This window comes from Erythrolamprus reginae, chromosome 1 (genome assembly GCF_031021105.1).
Source record: "Erythrolamprus reginae isolate rEryReg1 chromosome 1, rEryReg1.hap1, whole genome shotgun sequence".
NCBI lineage: Eukaryota > Metazoa > Chordata > Lepidosauria > Squamata > Dipsadidae > Erythrolamprus > Erythrolamprus reginae.
This window is the reverse complement of record NC_091950.1, coordinates 417,758,817-417,778,585: the sequence shown is the minus strand read 5'-3', so window position 1 is coordinate 417,778,585 and position 19,769 is coordinate 417,758,817. Positions and strand designations below refer to the sequence as shown.

Sequence of the window (19,769 nt, the reverse complement as noted above, 5' to 3'; positions counted from 1 at the left end):
CTAGTCTGCCCTTATACTATTTCCTGTATTTTATCTTACAATGGATATATGTTTATCCCAGGCATGTTTCAATTCTGTTCCTGTGGATTTACCAACCATGTCTGCTGGACGTTTGTTCCAAGGATCTACTACTCTTTCAGTAAAATAATATTTTCTCATGTTGCTTTTGATCTTTCCCCCAACTCACCTGAACGCCTCTTCTCCTGCTTAGAACGGAGACAGGAGTCACGTGGGGCTAAGGCTGCGAGCTAAGCCCATGTGTGTCTACTGTCTCCGTCGGCAGCATGGAGCAACAAGCTTTTTAAGTACCACGAGCTGTGAGTTAAAAATCTCTTTCATGTTATATTTGCCTAAAGATAAATATTTTCCTCCCAGCCCAAACACAATAGGGAAACATTAACCAAACAATTCAGAAGGCCCGGAACAAGGAAAAGAACCGTTGTACCTACCTGAACGGTCTTCTCGATGCCCTGGAAGGAGAGTCCAGCATGGGTTTAGCTCAAGTCTTATTGGTAGGACTGAGTTTCAAATTAACATAAATAAATAATAATTAGGTACCGCCCCCTTGCTGCCCCAAATACCCAGTTTTAAAAAACGAAAAGATGTAAAGGTAATGAACTTTATTAACAACCATAATAACATAAGAAAACAGTACCATCAAACCAAAACTCCCATGGTTCTTCGGGAGGGTATGGACTCTCCTTCCAGGGCATCGAGAAGACCGTTCAGGTAGGTACAACGGTTCTTCTCCCATGCCTCCTGGAAGGAGAGTCCAGCATGGGATATACCCAAGGTCCAAGGTTCAGGGAGGGAGATTGTGAACCATGGGTGGTACCTCCCCGCACACCTTCTGGAGTACCCGTCTGCCAAAAGCAGCTTCAGCTGAAGCGAAGGTGTCCAATTTGTAATGGCGAATAAAAGTTGTGGGTGAACTCCAGGCCGCGGCTCTGCAGATATCTTCAAGGGGAGCTTGTGACGCCCAAGCTGCCGAAGAAGCCGCACTCCTTGTCGAATGAGCCTGTATACCACTCGGTGGAGTCCTTGCGCTCGCCTTGTATGCCTCAACTATACATAGTCTCACCCACTGGCTGATAGTATTAGAAGATACCTTGAGGCCCAGTTTGCTAGCACTAAACGAAACAAACAAAGCCTCAGTCTTGCGTGAACTGCCGGTACGCCTGATGTAAAGCTTCAGTGCTCTGCGTACATCTATCTTGTGCCATTTAAGCTCTAAAGGGTGAGTACCATGAGCACAAAAATCCGGTAACACCAGCTCTAGAGCCCTGTGAAAGTGAGTGTTAATCTTTGGAAGAAAGGTGGGGTCCAGACGTAAACAAACTCTGTCTGGATAGAACTGACACAAGTCTGATCTGACTGACAGGGCGGACAGTTCGGAAACCCGCCTTGCCGAGGTGACTGCCACCAAAAAGGCCGTCTTAAAGGAAAGGTAACGCAATGGAACAGTTCTCAACGGTTCAAACGGTGGTCCCGTGAGGGCCTGAAGGACCAAGGTCAAGTCCCATGTGGGAAAACGACGAACAGGAGGGGGATGCGTGTTGGTAGCCCCTCTGAGAAAATCCTTAATCCAAGGGTGACTAGTTAAAGGTCCCCCATCGTCCCGCTTTATAATGGTGGCAAGCGCTGCGACCTGACGTTTTAGCGTGTTTGGCGCCAAACCTTTCTCCAAACCCTTCTGCAAGAATTCCAGGACAGAGATGACTGAGGAATCCTGTGGTCGAAGGTTCCTGTCATTGCAGAAGGAATGAAAGGCTGCCCATGTTGCCTGATAAATTCGGACTGTGGAAGGGCGTCGAGCCGCTTGAATAGTCGCGATAACATTCTCGGGAAGGAGACAGCTCCTCAACCTGTCCCCTTCAAATGCCATGCGGTTAAGTGAAACCATTGAGGTTCCGGGTGGTACACGAACCCCTGGCTGAGGCATATCCGGTCGTCCGGTATCCTCCACGGTGGAGAAATGGACAGTTCTCTGAGGTCCGCAAACCACGGTCTCCGAGGCCAATGAGGCGCTAGCAAGATCACCTCCGCCTCCTCCGACAGGATCTTCCTTACCACTGATGGAATGAGTGGAATCGGGGGGAAGGCGTACAGTAGGACCTTTGGCCACTGAAGATGTAGTGCATTGACTCCTTCGGCTCCCGGAGTTGGAAACCGGGAGTAGAACCTCCGGAGTTGGGTATTCTGGGGGGTAGCGAAGAGATCCACCACCGGTTCCCCGAACCGACGCGAGACTTCCTGAAACAGGTCCGGATCGAGCCGCCACTCCGCCGGGTCCAGTTCCTGGCGACTGAGCCAATCCGCCTGCTTGTTGTCCTCCCCCGCGATGTGCTCTGCATGGAGGGAGGAAAGATGAGTCTCCGCCCAGTTGAAGAGGAGGACCGTCTCTTCCATCAACCTGAGAGAGCGCGTTCCACCCTGGTGATTTAAATGCGCCCTGGTCGCTACGTTGTCCGTGCGTACAAGGACGTGGTGACCCTCCAGTAAGGTGGCGAAGGCCAGCAAGGCCAAGCGGACAGCTCTCAACTCCAAGAAATTGATGTTTATTGGACATAGCTCCTGGGGGCTCCAGAAGCCCTGAGCCACCTGAGACTGGATGTGAGCCCCCCACCCCAACAGACTGGCGTCTGTGGTGAGGATCGTGTGATGGCATGGTCCGAAGGAAGTGCCCTGCCGCAGTGCTGCAGATCTCCACCAGCGGAGAGAGAGTTGCAACTCGCGGCCCACGACGGTTAGACGGTGTGTATGGCTCAATCTGCGACGCTGAAACGGGAGCAAGGTCCACTGGAGCAGTCGATAATGGTAACGGGCCCAAGGAACAATGTCCACGCAGGAAACTAGGGTCCCGAGTACCTTTGACAGGAAAGACAACGGCACCGTTCGTTTCTGTTGAAGGCCGTCTATGAGGGAACAGATGCGGTGCTGTCTCTCCGGGGATAGATACACTCTTTGAGAGATCGTATCTATCACCGCACCCAGATGAATGAGTCTGGTGGCAGGAGCCAAATGGCTTTTTGGCATGTTGATGGTAAAGCCATGACGTTGTAGACAAGACATCGTGGTTTGCAAGTCCTTGTGCGCCCTCTGGCGGGTTGGAGACAGAAGTAAGATGTCGTCCAAATATGCGAGAATCCGGATAGGTCGGGACCGCAGATCGGCCAGCAGTGCATCCAGTACCTTCGTAAAAGTACGTGGGGCCGATGACAGGCCAAAGGGCATGGCCCTGTACTGGTAATGGACGTTGTGTAGACAGAATCGAAGAAATTGTCGATGGCACGGGTGTATGGGGATGTGCAGGTAGGCCTCCTTTAAATCCACTGACGTAAGAAGGTCCCCTGCTCGAACAGAGGCCAGGATGGAGCGGAGGGAGGCCATCTTGAACCGTCGGTACAGAATATACTGGTTGAGACGTTTGAGGTTCAAGATGAGCCTGCAACCCCCGGAGGCCTTGGGTACAAGGAACACCCTTGAATAGAATCCTGTACCCTTGGAATTGTCCTGAACAGGCTCGATCGCCTGGATCTGTAAAAGGTGGAGAATTTCCCGATCTAACAGAGACCTCCTTTCGAAGTCTCTGGGGACCGGACAGGCGGTAAAATGGTGTGGAGGGTCGTGTAGAAACTCGATCTTTAGCCCTTGCGAGATAGTGGCTAAAACCCAAGGGTCTGAGGTAGTAGCTCGCCATCTCTCGCTGAACTTTTCTAGCCTGCCCCCCAAAGGAATGCCGTCCAGACAGTCACTTTCCACGTCTGGCGTTCCGTTGCTGGTATCCACGGTATGGTCGTCTGGTCTGGGAGAAACCTCTGCCTCGTTCCTGGGAATACTGTCGGTCATTCCTGTAGGATGTGGAAAAGGCACCCTGTGAGTAAGGTCTGGCCTGCTGAGAAGGGGCGGACCACGAGTCCCACCGAAAGGACTGCCTACGGGAGTACGGACCAGCCCTTCGGTCCTGGCGACGGAAAGATCTTGGGAGGACCTTCCTTTTATCCTTATCCTCCACCAGGACAGGATCTAGGGCCTCCCCGAACAATTTTGTACCCTCAAAGGGAGCCGAGGACAGAGTCCACTTGGACTTGGCATCCACCTGCCAGTTCCTAAGCCAAAGCAGGCGCCTTGACGAAATGGTGGAAGCCATAGCCCTGGAGGCAAATTTCGCGGCATGCAGGGTGGCATCCGTGGAAAATTCCGCAGTCGCGAGGAGTTTATTCAAGTCCTGCCGCAACCGAGTCTCCTCAGGAGCCAGTCTCGCCTGAACCTCCTGAATCCACATAATGGAGGCCCGACTGAAGAAGGAGGCAGTGGAAGCTGCTCGAAGAGCCCAAGCGGCCATCTGGTGGGTCTTTTTGAGAAGAGTCTCCGCCCTCCTTTCATCCGGTTTCAAATTGTCCGCCGTCTCCGAAGGCACAACCGTGCGGGAAACCAAAGTGGCCACCGGCTTGTCCACAGGGGGAAATTGGAGTAGCGTCTCCATGCTGTCATCAAAGGTATAAAACCTGCGTTCCAGGTTAGAAGGCCCTTGTGCCGCAGCCGGATGTTGCCACGGGCGCTTGACATTCTCGAGGAAAATCTCCAGTGCAGGAACCTTGTCCGATTCCTGGGCGGGTTCCTTGCATAAAGCAGCCGAGGTGCGTAGCCCGTCTGATGGCTCCACTAGTGGCGTCGCTCCTGGCACATCTAAGGCTTGCTTTGCCTTGCGCAATAAAACCCTATACAAGGAGGGTTTAAAAAGGCCCGCCACCGCTGGCTGCTCTGGAACAGTGAATTCATCATCCGACAGGCCATCTCCGTGGTCACTGTCTTCCTCAAAGTCAGTGTGGTCAAGTGACATAGAACCCAGCCCAGTAGGGGGCGGTGGTGCTGACCAGATGTCCCTGGGCTGGATAGGCTGAGATGGAAAGGCATTGGCTCGTTGTGTTGCCGCAGCTATGCCCTGCGTATATGCATTGGCCACAATGTCCTGTATAGTAGGGGCAAAGGCCTGCCAAGCATCTGCATTGTCTCTAAGCCCCGCTGCCGTGGGGGTGAAAGTAGATGAAGGCACATAAGATGGTATCTGTAACTCCCCCTGAGGCAGTGCCTGGCTATGAGAGGATGAAGGCCTCTCAGGCCTTGCTGCAGTTGATGGCAATGGAGGAATGGCTTGCCTGTCAGGGGACCAGTCCCTCTCAGATGCGGTGCCCTGGAGACCCATGGAAACAGCTGGAGGAAGAGGCTGGAAAGGGCCTATGGACAGTCCACCTACAATGGGGGGGGACAAGGCCGCCTCCAAACGTTGCTCCAGGGCCTTAATCTTCCTCTCAGCCTCACGAAGAGAGGAACCAGACTGGGAGGATTTACTTTTAGGCTTGCTTGGAGCCTTGTCCTTCCCTTTGGCAGGTGTCTGGACTGCCTGGGCCTGCTCCTCCCTGATGACCACTTGATCAGCCATATTATTCAATTATATCGGGGCAGCGTACTCACAAATCCACAAATGAACTCTCACACAGCCGCAGGTGTTTAAGCAAAGTTCTCACTCGCAAGTGAGACATGCAGGCAAACTGACAGCTAAGCCGTTTTTCAATTGGCTGTCAGCGCCCCACGTGACCCCCTCGGCTGTCACTAGGCAGAACTGTAGGCCTCCGAAGTTGGCCAGCTGCCCGGTTTGCGCCTTTTTGAAACGGCGATAGAAGCCGTTCGCGCCTCAGCTTTATTGAAACAACATGGCGGGCGCGATGAATCGCCTCATGAGAGCGAGCGCCCGCCATTGGAAAGGCTGAGATTGAAGCCGCCAGCCGCTTCCCTGCCAGACGCCTCGGCTGCCACTAAAAAACGCCATCTTCGGCTTGCCGTTTGCAAGCGGCAATCAGCTGTTTGGCGGCTTGCGGCGGCTGCGGTAATAGCGATCATTTCCTCGCCGCCCCCGACGATGGGAAGGGACGGACCCCTCCCATCTGGGGTGAATTGGGCTAAGTCTGACCGCTGGGGTCAAGAATAAGTGCCCAGTTGCTCCTCGCTGGGCAGTACCCACGGAGAGAAGAGGCCCCAAAAGGAGAAAAGGTGGGGGTGGTGCCCGCGGAGGGCAGAGACCCCTAGTTGAACCGCAAACCTGTAAAAACGACAAAGGGAAAAAAATTACAAAGTTCAACACATTATTTATTAATATTTAAACATACTCAACCTAGAGGGAGAAATAAAACTCATGTCCTTAACCTCGACTGAGTTTTTTAAAACTGGGTATTTGGGGCAGCAAGGGGGCGGTACCTAATTATTATTTATTTATGTTAATTTGAAACTCAGTCCTACCAATAAGACTTGAGCTAAACCCATGCTGGACTCTCCTTCCAGGAGGCATGGGAGAAAACGTCTCGGCTCCTATGCAACCTTGGAATCAATGGGTAGACTTGGGCCATGCAATCAATCAAACTGCAGATCGTGCAGAATGCAGCTGCGAGAGCAATCATGGGCTTTCCCAAATATGCCCATGTTTCTCCAACACTCTGCAGTCTGCATTGGTTGCCGATCAGTTTCCGGTCACAATTCAAAGTGTTGGTTATGACCCATAAAGCCCTTCATGGCACCGGGCCAGAATATCTCAGGGACTGCCTTCTGCCGCACGAAACCCAGCGACCAGTTAGGTCCCACAGAGTGGGCCTTCTCCGGGTCCCATCAACTAAACAATGTCGCTTGGCGGGGCCCAGAAGAAGAGCCTTCTCTGTGGCGGCCCCGACCCTCTGGAACCAACTCCCCCCAGAGATTAGAATTGTCCCCACCCTCCTTGCCTTTCGTAAGCTGCTTAAAACCCACCTCTGCCGCCAGGCATGGAGGAACTAAGATACACTTTCCCCCTAGGCCTTCACAATTTTATGTATGGTATGTTTGTATGTATGATTGGTTTTTATATAATGGGTTTTTTAACTGCTTTTTAGTATTGGATTTTGTTGTACTGTTTTACTGCTGTTGTTAGCTGCCCCGAGTCTGTGGAGAGGAGCGGCATACAAATCCAATAAATAATAATAATAATAATAATAATAATAATAATAATAATAATAATAATAAATAATAATGTGGAACTGAAGAGAATTTAGTGTTGGAATGACAGTTACGAATCCAACATGGCTTTGGTAGTAAATCAAACCTGGTGTGAGAGCCCTGGAGTGAAATGTGATTTATTTCTCAGATGCTGTTTGGTTCACTGACAACAAATTCCAACACTCTCCTTCCAGAACGTGAGCTCCCATCCGTCTGCTCCAGCCATGGGCAGAGAGTAAACTCAAGAGAATGGAAGAGAGAGAGTTAACCGAGAACCTGGAGGTGGAAGGGATTGACAGTATGAATGCAAAACCTTAGATATACTGTACATTATTTGAATTGCCAGGAGTGCGTGTGTAAATTTTGCGTTTCTTCAGACAGGTAGCGTAGCTGCAGCAGTGTTTCGAAATGGCGTCTGTAAGTGATGTACGCTACAAGTAGCGTGTTGTCATTGAATTTCTCACTGCGGAGAAAGAAACTGTTGGGAACATTCACAAATGTTTGTGTACAGAAAGAAACTGTTGGGAACATTCACAAATGTTTGTGTACAGAAAGAAACTGTTGGGAACATTCACAAATGTTTGTGTACAGAAAGAAACTGTTGGGAACATTCACAAATGTTTGTGTACAGAAAGAAACTGTTGGGAACATTCACAAATGTTTGTGTACAGTTGATGGAGAATCTGTAGTCGGCAGAAGTATGGTTAGTTGTGGAAGACATTTTGAGGATGACAAAGAGCTGATATCGCCCAGTGCAGAAATGGCTTCGTGACCAGAACAAAGAGTGGTACCGACAGGGCATACACACCCTTGTGTCTTGTTGGAGGAAGGCCATAGAACGGGACGGAGAGTATGTGGAAAAATAAGCAGAGTAGAAGAAACATCATTATTTTTTGTGTTCAATAAATAATTGTTGAAGAAAAAAAATGTGGTGCATTACTTTCTGGTTGACCCTCATCATTCTATCAGCTAGACGCAGGGGTCTCCAGCCTTGGCAACTTTAAGACTTGTGCACTTGTGAGCTGCCTGAGGAACTCTGGGAGTTGAAGTCCACAAGTCTTGAAGTTGCCAAGGCTGGAGACCCCTGAGCTATATTACTGAGCTAACAACAGGAGTTTAATCTTATCAATGAACCACAGCTAACAATCCAGTGGTCTGTAGAGATTTTCAGTCATGTAGCTCATGGTTGTCCCAAAGGTGCTTTTTTCTTCTTGTTTTTCTTCGAAGATGTTTCGCTTCTCACCCAAGAGGCTTCTTCAGCTCTGACTGGATGGTGGATGACTTGAGATCATCTCTACAGACTTTTAGCTGGGCAATTTGAGAGGAACGCCTTTCAAATAGTGCGAGAGTAGGAATGGATTTCCGGAAGGAAAAAATTGCAGACTAGAGGAAACATTTGCACCACTCAGCTGATCCTGAGGACACAGATAAACCTCCCCAAATGGCCTCAACGACTCTCTAAAAGGGTGTAAATGACCAGCTATCTGCATGGAATATCAATCCTTCCCATTCCTCCATCCAGTTGGAGCTGAAGCTTCGTGGAGGAGAAGCAAAATATCTTCAAAGAAAATCAGAGAGTCCAGTTGCCTCCTGAAAAAAAGCACCTTTTGGGATAACCACCAATCTTGCAATCTCTCTTGCAATCTCTCTTGCAAGTGAGATTGTAAACTAACAACAGGGGCCCAATTCCAGTTTTACTGCCCCAAATTCGGCAGATTTGCTGTGACCGAAAGAGAGAAAATATAGGCAGTCCTTGGCTTGCAACCTCTATGGAGCCCAAAATTTCTGATGCTAAGCAAGACGTTTGTTCAGTGAATTTTGTCTCATTTTACCACCTTTCTTGCCACAGTTATTAAGCGAATCACTGCAGCCTTTAAGTCAGAGAATCTGATTTCCCCCATGGACTTTGTTTGCCGGAAGGTTGCAAAAAAGGGGGGGCATGTGACCCCTGGGGACATGGCAACCGTCGTAAATGTGATTTTGATCACGCGACTATAGGGATGCTATGACAGTCATAAAAATGGTCATAAGTCACTGAGTGCCATTATAACTTGGAACAGGGTCACTAAATGAATGGTTGTAAGTCGAAGATTGCCTGCATTCAAAACCAGAACCCAGTCCAACTGGCTAGGACCCTAGATAAAGGTAAAGGTTCCCCTCGCACATATGTGCTAGTCCCGTGATGGCAAACCTATGGCACACATGCCACAGGTGGCACGTGGAGCCATATCGGAGAGCACGCGAGGCATTGCCCTACATCAACACTAGCATGCGTGCGCCAGCCAGCTGATTTCCGGCCTTGGGGAAGGCAGGCCGTCTTTCGCAATCCTGAGGCTTCAGGGAAGCCTCCTGAAGCCTCCAAAGTGCGAAAAACAGCCCAATGGGCAAACTGGAAGTCCGTTTGTGCTGCCCACAGGCTTCAGTGAGGCCTGTGCGCATGCATGGGGGGGGGGAGAGTTTTGTAAATGGAGGGCATGGGTGTGGGTGTGTACACACGTCCTTTTGGCATGCAAGTGAAGGAAAAATCCATTGTGTATAAAATAATTTAAGTTTTATTTTAAGAATATCAGTATTTGCTGTCTGTAGTTTCTGTCTTTAACAAGATTAGGATTTCCTGTTTTTCCTTATCTTGTGACTGTCATTTTGGGATCTGTGTTTAACAAGATAAATGTTTGCTGTTTACCCAATAAACCATATAAGGCACTATTCATCTCCAGGAGAAAGAAACAGGATGTAGACCTTATTTAGGCAAGGAATTTTGTGTGCCCCTGTGATAAGTTGAGGAATTCTATGTACCTTTGTGATTTGTAAAACCTATATAACCTGCTCTTTAGCTTCTGTACAAGTGTCTCTTCCCTTGTGAAGAGTACCCGCTTTGCAAACCGTTTTTGGTATACCCAGAGAGAATAAACATTTCTGTTCTCTTTGTCCAAACATCTTATGTGAACTTTTTTATAAACTTTCAGCGCACACAAGCTAAAAAAAGGTTCGCCATCACTGTACTAATCATTCCCCATTCTAGGGGGCGGTGCTCATCTCAGTTTCTAAGCCAGTGATGGTGAACCATTTTTTGCTCGGCTGCTGAAAGAGTGTGTGCGTGTGCTATTGTGCAGGCGCGAGTCCCCACATCCATAATTCAATGCCTGGGGAGGGTGGAAACAGCTTCCCCCACCCCCAGAGGCTGGAAATGGCCTGTTTCCTAACTTCTGGTGGACCCAGTAGGCTTGTTATTTCGCCCCCACCCCAGGCTCCAAAGGCTTCCCTGGAGCCAGGGGGTGGAGCCCCATCCCCCCAGAGGTTCTCTGGGAGCCAAAAACATCCTCCCAGAGCCTCTGTGTGAGCCAAAATTCAGCTGGCCAGCACACACATGCACGCTGGAGCTGAGCTAGGGCAATAGCTCACGTGCCACCTGTAGCACCCGTGCCATAGGTTCGCCATCACTATATTAAGCCGAAGAGCTAGAGCTGTCCGAAGGCGTCTCCATGGTCACGTGGCCGGCATGACTCAATGCCAAAAGTGCACTGACCGCTGTTACCTTCCCACCAAGTTGATCCCTGCTTTTCTACTTGCATTTTTTACGTGCTTTTGAAGCTGGGACAAGTAATGGGAGTTAGAAACATAGAAGATTGATGGCAGAAAAAGACCTCATGGTCCATCTAGTCTGCCCTTATACTATTTTCCTGTATTTGATCTTAGGATGGATATATGTTTATCCCAGGCATGTTTAAATTCAGTGACTGTGGATTGACCAACCAGGTCTGCTGGAAGTTTGTTCCAAGGATCTACTACTCTTTCAGTAAAATAATATTTTCTCACGTTGCTTTTGATCTTTCCCCCAACTAACTTCAGATTGTGTCCCCTTGTTCTTGTGTTCACTTTCCTATTAAAAACACTTCCCTCCTGAACCTTATTTAACCCTTTGACATATTTAAATGTTTCCATCATGTTCGCTCCATGACGCAAAACTAGGGATTCACATCGCCAAACTGCCGACTTTTCCGATTGAGAAGTTCAGCATCTTAAAGCCTAACTGAGCCACCGCATCCCCTTGGCTAGGACCTTACTGTGCATTGAAGAATCCAACAGGGATTTGGGAGGACAAAAGAAGGCCGGCATTGACAGACAAGAGATGCTCAGGGAGGGCATGTTTTCCAAGAGCCGAGGGTCCCACAAGAAAGGCACAGCAGGCAGGTGACAGACAAAAGGGGGAGGGGGCTGGGACAGGTGGGTAGGGGGTGGGAGGAGGAGGCCCGGACCCTTACCTTGCTCAAGTATTCCTTCATGACCTGGATGAAGTAGGGCATGGCAAAGTCCATGATGTTGTGTCTCCAGGCAGTTTCCAAGACCACGTCTGGCCGGAGAAGATCGTAGCAAGTGAAGAGACAGGCGCCGAAACATTCTTGCTTGCCTTCCTGGAGGAACCACTGCAGCAGCTCCTCCGCCAGCTCCGTGTCTTTGGACTCTGAGGCGTATTGCATGGCGTCCTGGGAGGAGGAGAAGAAACAAGGGCCCATCAAGGACGGGAACTCCGGCCTGACGCTCAGAGGAAGGGCAAGGGAGCCCACCGGCAGCACCAAGGGGCGTGCATAAGTGCACCAGTGTGGCTTCCGTCCCCTGTCCAATTGTCTCTCCTTATCTCATTTATCTTTTCTTCCTTTCAAATATGTTCTATTATTATTATTATTATTATTATTATTATTATTATATTTGTATGCCGCCCCTTTCCGTGGACTTGTGGCGGCTCACAACACAATAAAACAATTAATAACAAATCTAATAATATACAATTTAAAATTTAAAGTAGTTAAAAAACCCCATTTTTAAGCAGACATACCTACAAACATACCATACATAAATTATATAGGCCCGGGGGAGATGTATACTTTTATATCTTTTCTTCTATTCTTTTCTTTATTTATATTATTACATATCTATTCTCTTCAATGGGTATTATGTATTGGACTAACTAACTAACTAACTAACTAAATTAATTAATTAATTAACTGCAGACTGACTAGTCCAGGGGCATCAAACACATTTTCATCAAGGGAGGCGTCAAGTTTGGGTTTGACCTCAGTGGGGCAAGGGGGTGGGGCTAGCTTAATGTCACTCGTCGTGGGGGACTGTGATGGCCCAAGTGCTCTGCCAGCAAAAACTGGCTCCAGGGCTCCGTTTTCATTGGTCGAGAGTGGCAGGAGGCCGTCGCAGCTAAAAACAGAGCCTGGGAGGGCTGCCCAATGGCCCTCTTGAGTTCCAGCTTCCCTGGCAGAGGCACTGCAGGCTGGTCCTTTGCTATTTATTTTATTTTATTACTTTTAATCTTTATTGAATTTTTTAGTTATAAACCAACCACATATAAGCAAGATATGTAAAAATGCATGCAATATAAATAAATACTAACCACTTTTGCCACTATTTCATTTCCAGATATATTTACACTTCACAATATTACTTCTTCAAGCTTTACATATATATATACGTGCACACATATATCCAGACCTCTATCCTACTTTTATATTATTTACTATTTTCACGATATTTGTTGATCACATTCTAACAATTTTTCCCTGTTTATTTGACTTGTTTGGACCGGGAGTCACTGCTCACAGTCACTCATGCCCTCATCACCTCGAGGCTCGACTACTGTAATGCTCTCTACATGGGGCTACCTTTGAAGAGTGTTCGGAAACTTTAGATTGTGCAGAATGCAGCTGCGAGAGCAATCATGGGCTTTCCCAAAAATGCCCATGTAACACCAACACTCCGCACTCTGCAATGGTTGCCGATCAGTTTCCGGTCACAATTCAAAGTGTTGGTCATCACCTATAAAGCCCTTCAAGGCACCGGACCAGGGTATCTACGAGACCGCCTTCTGCCGCACGAATCCCAGCGGCCGGTTAGGTCCCACAGAGTTGGTCTCTTCCGGGTCCCGTCAACTAAACAATGTCGTCTGGCGGGACCCAGGGGAAGAGCCTTCTCTGTGGCGGTTCCGACCCTCTGGAATCAGCTCCCTCCAGAGATCAGAACTGCCCCCACCCTCCTTACCTTTCGTAAACTCCTTAAAACCCACCTCTGTCGTCAGGCGTGGGGAAACAGAAACATCTCCCCCTGCCTATGTAGTTTTTTGTGTATGATATGATATGATTGTATGTATGTTTTCATATATTGGGGTTGCTTGTTTTTTTTAGAATTTTTAAATGTATTATTGTTATTTTAGATTCTAATTATTAGGTTTGTCATTATATATTGTTTTTATCATTGCTGTAAGCCGCCCCGAGTCTATGGAGAGGGGCGGCATACAAATCTAAATAATAATAATAATAATAATAATAATAATAATAATAATAATAATAATAATCTCTTCTGATTTCTAGCCACTGGTAAAATTTTATTTTCATTCATTCATTCATTTGGATTTGTATGCCGCCCAACTCCCGAGGGACTCAGATCTAAGCGCCCCGTGGGCCGGATCTAGCCCCCAGGCCTTTGAGTTTGACACCTCCAGCATAGTCCCACCGGGACATAACAAGCAAAGATTCCCAAAAGAAAATTGCCCTCTTGGTCTCTTAGGAATAGCAACAGCATTTAGACTTACATACAGGTTGTCCTCCACTCATGACCACAATTCAGCCCAAAATTTCTATTGCTAAGCAAGGTGAATTTTGCCCCATTTTGTGACCTTCTTGCCCCTAGTTGTTAAGTGAAACTGCGGTAATTAAGTTAGAAGTTGTTAAGTGAATCCGGTTTACTCATTGTTAGAAGATTTGCAAAAGGGCATTGATATGACTCTGGGACACTGCAACCGTCATAAATAAAAACCGGTTGCCAAGTATTTCCCGAACGCCATCACTCTGCTAAACAAATAATTCCCTCAACACTGTCAAACTATTTACTGAGTCTGCTTTACTATTACTACTTATTTATAGAAACATAGAAACATAGAAGTCTGACGGCAGAAAAAGACCTCATGGTTCATCTAGTCTGCCTTTATACTATTTTCTGTATTTTATCTTAGGATGGATATATGTTTATCCCAGGCATGTTTAAATTCAGTTACTGTGGATTTATCTACCACATCTGCTGGAAGTTTGTTCCAAGGATCTACTACTCTTTCAGTAAAATAATATTTTCTCATGTTGCCTTTGATCTTTCCCCCAACTAACTTCAGATTGTGTCTCCTTGTTCTTGTGTTCACTTTCCTATTAAAAACACTTCCCTCCTGGACCTTAATTAACCCTTTAACATATTTAAATGTTTCGATCATGTCTTATTTATTTATTTATTTATTTATTTGTATGCCGCTATTTGTATACTACTATTTTTTCTATCATTCTTATCACCATTTCCTTCCACTTATGACTGTATGATTGTAACTTGTTGCTTGTATCCTTAAGATTTTTATTAATAGTTTCTTCATTGCTTATTTGACCTCTAAGGCAATCATTAAGTGTTTTACCTTGTAATTCTTGACAAATGTATCTTTTCTTTTATGTGCACTGAGAGCAAATATACACCAAAGACAAATTCCTTGTGTGTCCAATCACACTTGGTCAATAAAGAAAGAATTCTATTTCTATTTCTTATTATTAAGTGTCCAAATTCTGATCGCATAGCCTCAGGGATGCTTCAACACTTTTTACAATGCTGTTGTAACTCTGAACGTTACTAAGTGGTCTGTTGTCAGGCAACAATATCTATGTTGCTCCAGTATGCTTTTACAGCCCTTTCTAAGCAGTTTTTCAGAGCCATCATAGTGCCCCCCAAAAATCTGGCTCCTCATTTCACCGATCTTGGAAAGATGGAAGGCTGAGTCAGCTTTGAGCTGATCAGGATCGAACTCCTGGCAGCGGCCAGTGAGCTGGCAATACTGCATTCTAACCACTGTGCATTATTATTATTATTATTATTATTATTATTATTATTATTATTATTTATTAGATTTGCATGCCGCCCCTCTCCGAAGACTCGGAGCGGCTATGGCTCCTGTTAAGTATTACTTATATGATAATTGTTTCTGTCTTGAACTAATTACTTAAAACAAATCTATAATTGTATATTTGTTGTTGTAGGGGCCTCTCCCACCAAGTCTTTTGGAATGGATGGCCATAACAACACCATCAAAGAATAGCAATAGCACTTAGAATTATATACCGCTTTGGAGCCCTCTCTAAGTGGTTTATAGAGTCAAAAACCTGGCCCCCACAACAATCTGGGGCCTAGGGGAAGAGCCTTCTCTGTGGGGGCCCTGGCCTTCTGGAATCAGCTCCCCCCGGAGATCAGAGTTGCCCCCACCCTCCTCGCCTTTCATAAGCTCCTTAAAACCCACCTTTGTCAGGCATGGGGGAATTGAGATATTCCCTTCCCCCTAGGCCTATAAAATTTATGCATGGTATGTCTGTGAGTATGTTTGGTTTCTTAAATAAGGGTCTTTTAAACTAATTTAAATATTAGATTTGTTACATATTATTTCATTATTGTTGTTAGCCGCCCCGAGTCTACGGAGAGGGGCGGCATACAAATCTAATAAATGAATGAATGAATGAATGAATGAATGAATAAATAAATAAATAAATAAATAAGATCTCAGCTCCCTGGCCAATGAAATGAGATATATGTTGTGTGATTGATTGTTTCTAAATATTGAATTTTTACATTGCAATTTTAAATTAAATTAGATTTGCCTTTGTACTGTATTGTTATATTATATGCTGTGAACTGCCCCGAATCCTTGGAGAAGAGCAGCATACAAATCTAATAAATAAAAATAAATAAATAAATCTAGCTCCTCATTTTCCTGACCTCGGAAGGATGGAAGGCTGAGTCAATCCTGAGCTGGTCAGAATCGAACTTCTAGGCTGTGGGCAGAGTTAGCCTGCAATACTGCATCCTAACCACTGTGCCACCAGGGCTGCCAAGCTCTTCCTGAATTCATCCACCCCATCGCCCTTCCCGCTGGCAGATGCGGTTGTCCCTTGAGCTCCGGTACCTTGTACAGTCGGTCTTTTTTGCAGAGTTCCACGCTTTGCTTCCAGCGGTTGTTCCCTTTGAAGAGATAGGCGGCGATTCTCCGGAACTCAATCAGCTCATGTTTCTCCAGGCGTTGGGCGAGCGAGATGTTGTCGAAGTTGTCGTAGGCGTCTATCGATGTCCGAAGAGCCTGGACAGGACACAAGCCGGCAATGTAAATGAAGCTTTTAAACTGACCCCCCTACAAAGTCTGAACGGCCGGAGACTGCTGGCCTGCATCCCCACCTTGAGCCAAACCACCAGGGGCCTCGAAAGTCCAGGATGGGCCCCGGAAATCATCTCCTACCTGGTAATCTTCTTCTATAATGAAGAGGTTGTTGAGGGATTCGTTCACTGATTTGTTATTGTGGTTCTGTACCGATCGCAGGTAGGGCTTCACCAGAGGAAGTTGCTTCACCTGTTCAGAGAACACACCTTCACTGTTAAAGCACTAAGCTAAAATGCAGGAGGAAGTGAATTCTAGTCTTGTGCCTTAGGCATGGAAGCTATCAGGGTGACTCTGGGCCAATCACCAGCAGGTGATGAGTTCTAACCACAGATTAAGTATAAAACTGGGTGACATTGGGCAAATCATCAGTTTTATTCCCCGCCTTAGCCATAAAAACTGACTGGGTGATTTTGGACCAATCACTAGGAGATGGTGAGTTCTAGTGCTGCCTTAGGCATGAAAGCTGGCTGGGTGATTTTAAGGCCACTCACACTCTCTCAGCCCGTATCACAGGACTGCTGTTGTGAAGAAAACAGGAGGAGGAAGGAGTATATAGTATGTGTTTGCCACCTTGAGTTAATGTGCACTACTCAAAAACAATAAAGAGAACACTCAAAGGACACATCCTAGATCTGAATGAATGAAATATTCTCATGGAATACAGTGTTCCCTCGATTTTTGGGGGTTCAAACTTTGCGAAAAGTCTATACCACGGATTTTCAAAAATATGAATTAAAAAATACTTCGTTTTTCCCCCACTATACCACGGTTTCCCCCTGCCCGATGACATCATATATGTCATTGCTAAACTTTTGTCTGCCTTTAGTAAATATTTATTTAAATAAACTTTAATAAATAACCCTTGTGAGTAATAATCTAAATGATTGCTAAGGGAATGGGAAATTGCAATTTAGGGGTTTAAAGTGTTAAGGGAAGGCTTGTGATACGGTTCATAGCCAAAAATAGTGTATTTACTTCCGCATCTCTACTTAGCGGAAATTCGACTTTCCTGGGCGGTCTCAGAACGCATCCCCCGCGAAAAGCGAGGGAACACTGTATATCCTAAAAGTGGTACGACTCTTTTAAAAGCCTCTTTACTTTGATTTATTCAATGCTTTCTTTTACTTATCTATAATTCTAAATATTAGATATAAGGAAAAGAGCTGCTGAAAATTTAATCAGTTCATAATCTTAACACAGTTCTACCGTACACCCGCCCACTCTTTTCTTCCTTTCATTCTTCTTTTTTCTTCTTTCTTTTCTTTCCTTTTGTAGGTCTGTATGTTCATTGACTGTTTTGTATATTTGTTTTGGCTTATGGCCAAAGTGTATGATTACTGCCTATGCAATTCACCATGTTTTTCACCGTCAATCGTAACTATGTGTTCTTATGTATTTAGTGTATATTTGTAAATATAATATTGTATTTAAAAAAAATTTAAAAAAAGAAAACAGGAGGAGGAAGGAGTATATAGTATGTGTTTGCCACCTTGAGTTAATGTATACTGATCAAAGAAATAAAGAGAGCACTCAAAGGACACATCCTAGATCTGAATGAATGAAATATTCTCATGGAATCCTTTGTTCTGTACAAAGTTGAAAGCGAATTGAAATTGATTGTCAATTGGTGTTGTTTCCTGAGTGGACAGTTTGATTTCACAGAAGTTTGATTTAATTGGAGTTATATTGTGTTGTTTAAGTGTTCCCTTTATTTTTTTTGAGCAGTATATAAAAATAATAAAGGCAGGATATAAATACCGCAATTTTTCACTCCATAAGACGCACTCCCCACAGCCATTTCCAGTGGGTGGAAATGTCTGTATATCTTTCGGAGCGAAAAATATGGGCCGCGGAGGCAGGGTCTTTTCCCAGTGCTGAACCCTGTCTCTTCTTTGTCACTGCCCGCTTCCCTCCTCTAAACCTACGTGTGTGACTTATGGTCAGGTGCATCTTACAGTGCGAAAAATACGGTCAATAAACAAAATTTCCCTACAGCAAAAAAAAAGGGGGAGGGAAAGGAAAGCTCTGATTTTCAAAGGATTTCTTACCTTACTAAAGAAATTGACTGCACGGGTGTGATCCAGCCGCGGTGAAAGCACCATCAGCAAGTCGTTGAGCAGCAGAGGTTTAAATTCTAGGTAAAACTGAATTGCTTTGTAGTAAAGCTCCACATTCGCCACCTGCAAGGAGGAGAGGCAAGAAGTAAAAAAGAAGTAAGATTAGAACTGCCCCCACCCTCCTTGCCTTTCGTAAACGACTTAAAACCCACCTCTGCCGCCAGGCATGGGGGAATTGAGATCCTCTTCCCCCCTAGGCCTTTACAATTCTATGCATGGTATGTATGTATGTATGTTTGGTTTTTATATTAATGGATTTTTAATCATTTCTAATACCAAATTACTATTGTACACTGTTTTATTGTCGCTGTTAGCCGCCCCGAGTCTCCGGAGAGGGGCGGCATACAAATCCAATAAATAAATAAATAAATAAATAAATAAATAAAACTCCAAATGAGAGAAATACAAGTAAGACAACCCTAAATATACCCATGTCACACCAACACTCCGCAGTCTGCATTGGTTGCCGATCAGTTTCCGGTCAGAATTCAAAGTGTTGGTTATGACCTATAAAGCCCTTCATGGCACCGGACCAGATTATCTCGGGGACCGCCTTCTGCCGCACGAACCCCAGGGATCAGTTAGGTCCCACAGAGTGGGTCTTCTCCGGGTCCCGTCAACTAAACAATGTCGTTTGGCGGGACCCTGGGAAAGAGCCTTCTCTGTGGCGGCCCCGGCCCTCTGGAACCAACTCCCCCCAAAGATTAGAATAGCCCCCACCTTCCTTGCCTTTCATATGCTCCTTAAAACCCACCTCTGTCGTCAGGCATGGGGGAACTGAGATATTCTTCCCCCCTAGGTTTCTACAATTTATGCATGGTATGTTTGTATGTATGTATGATTGGTTTTATAACAAGGGTTTTTAGCTGTTTTAGTATTGGATTGTCACATGCTGTTTTTACCACTGTTGTTAGCCGCCCCGAGTCCACGGAGAGGGGGCAGCATAGAAATCCATTAAATAAAAAATAAATAAAAATAAAAACCCTCCGGCCAAACTCCCTCTTCATCGGGGCTTGACAAGGTCTACAGCCCCTCAAAAGGGCTGTATTTTTGCTCAGCTGGTTTTAAAACCACCAAGTTTTTGTGTATGGTTTGGATTTGCCTGGAGGCTGTATTCACTAGCTTTCTCCATTTGGTTGAGCTCATCACAGATTTATTTATGTATTTTAATTTATTTGACTTCTATGCTGTCCAATCCCGAAAGACTCCGGGCAGCTACAGGATAACAATAGAGATAAAAGGATACATTTTTTTTACATGTGTCCAACGGGCTTTGGGGTTGGGTGGGTTCCTTTGCCTTCTAATATCAATAGGACAGGACTGGAGTATCTGGGACATAGTTTCTCAACTGTGGCTACTTTTAAGACCTCATGAATGATGGTGAATAGACTGTA

At 45.9% G+C, this 19,769-nt stretch overlaps 1 protein-coding gene across 1 annotated transcript in view; it reads right to left on the bottom strand.

Annotated features, from left to right (window-relative positions):
• Positions 1 to 19,769, bottom strand: part of CLTC (clathrin heavy chain) — a 166,748-nt gene that overhangs the window by 10,129 nt on the left and 136,850 nt on the right. The window contains 4 exon segments of the mRNA XM_070735367.1: positions 11,286 to 11,507; positions 16,010 to 16,180; positions 16,337 to 16,447; positions 18,307 to 18,438. Coding sequence (XP_070591468.1) covers positions 11,286 to 11,507; positions 16,010 to 16,180; positions 16,337 to 16,447; positions 18,307 to 18,438 — 636 coding nt within the window.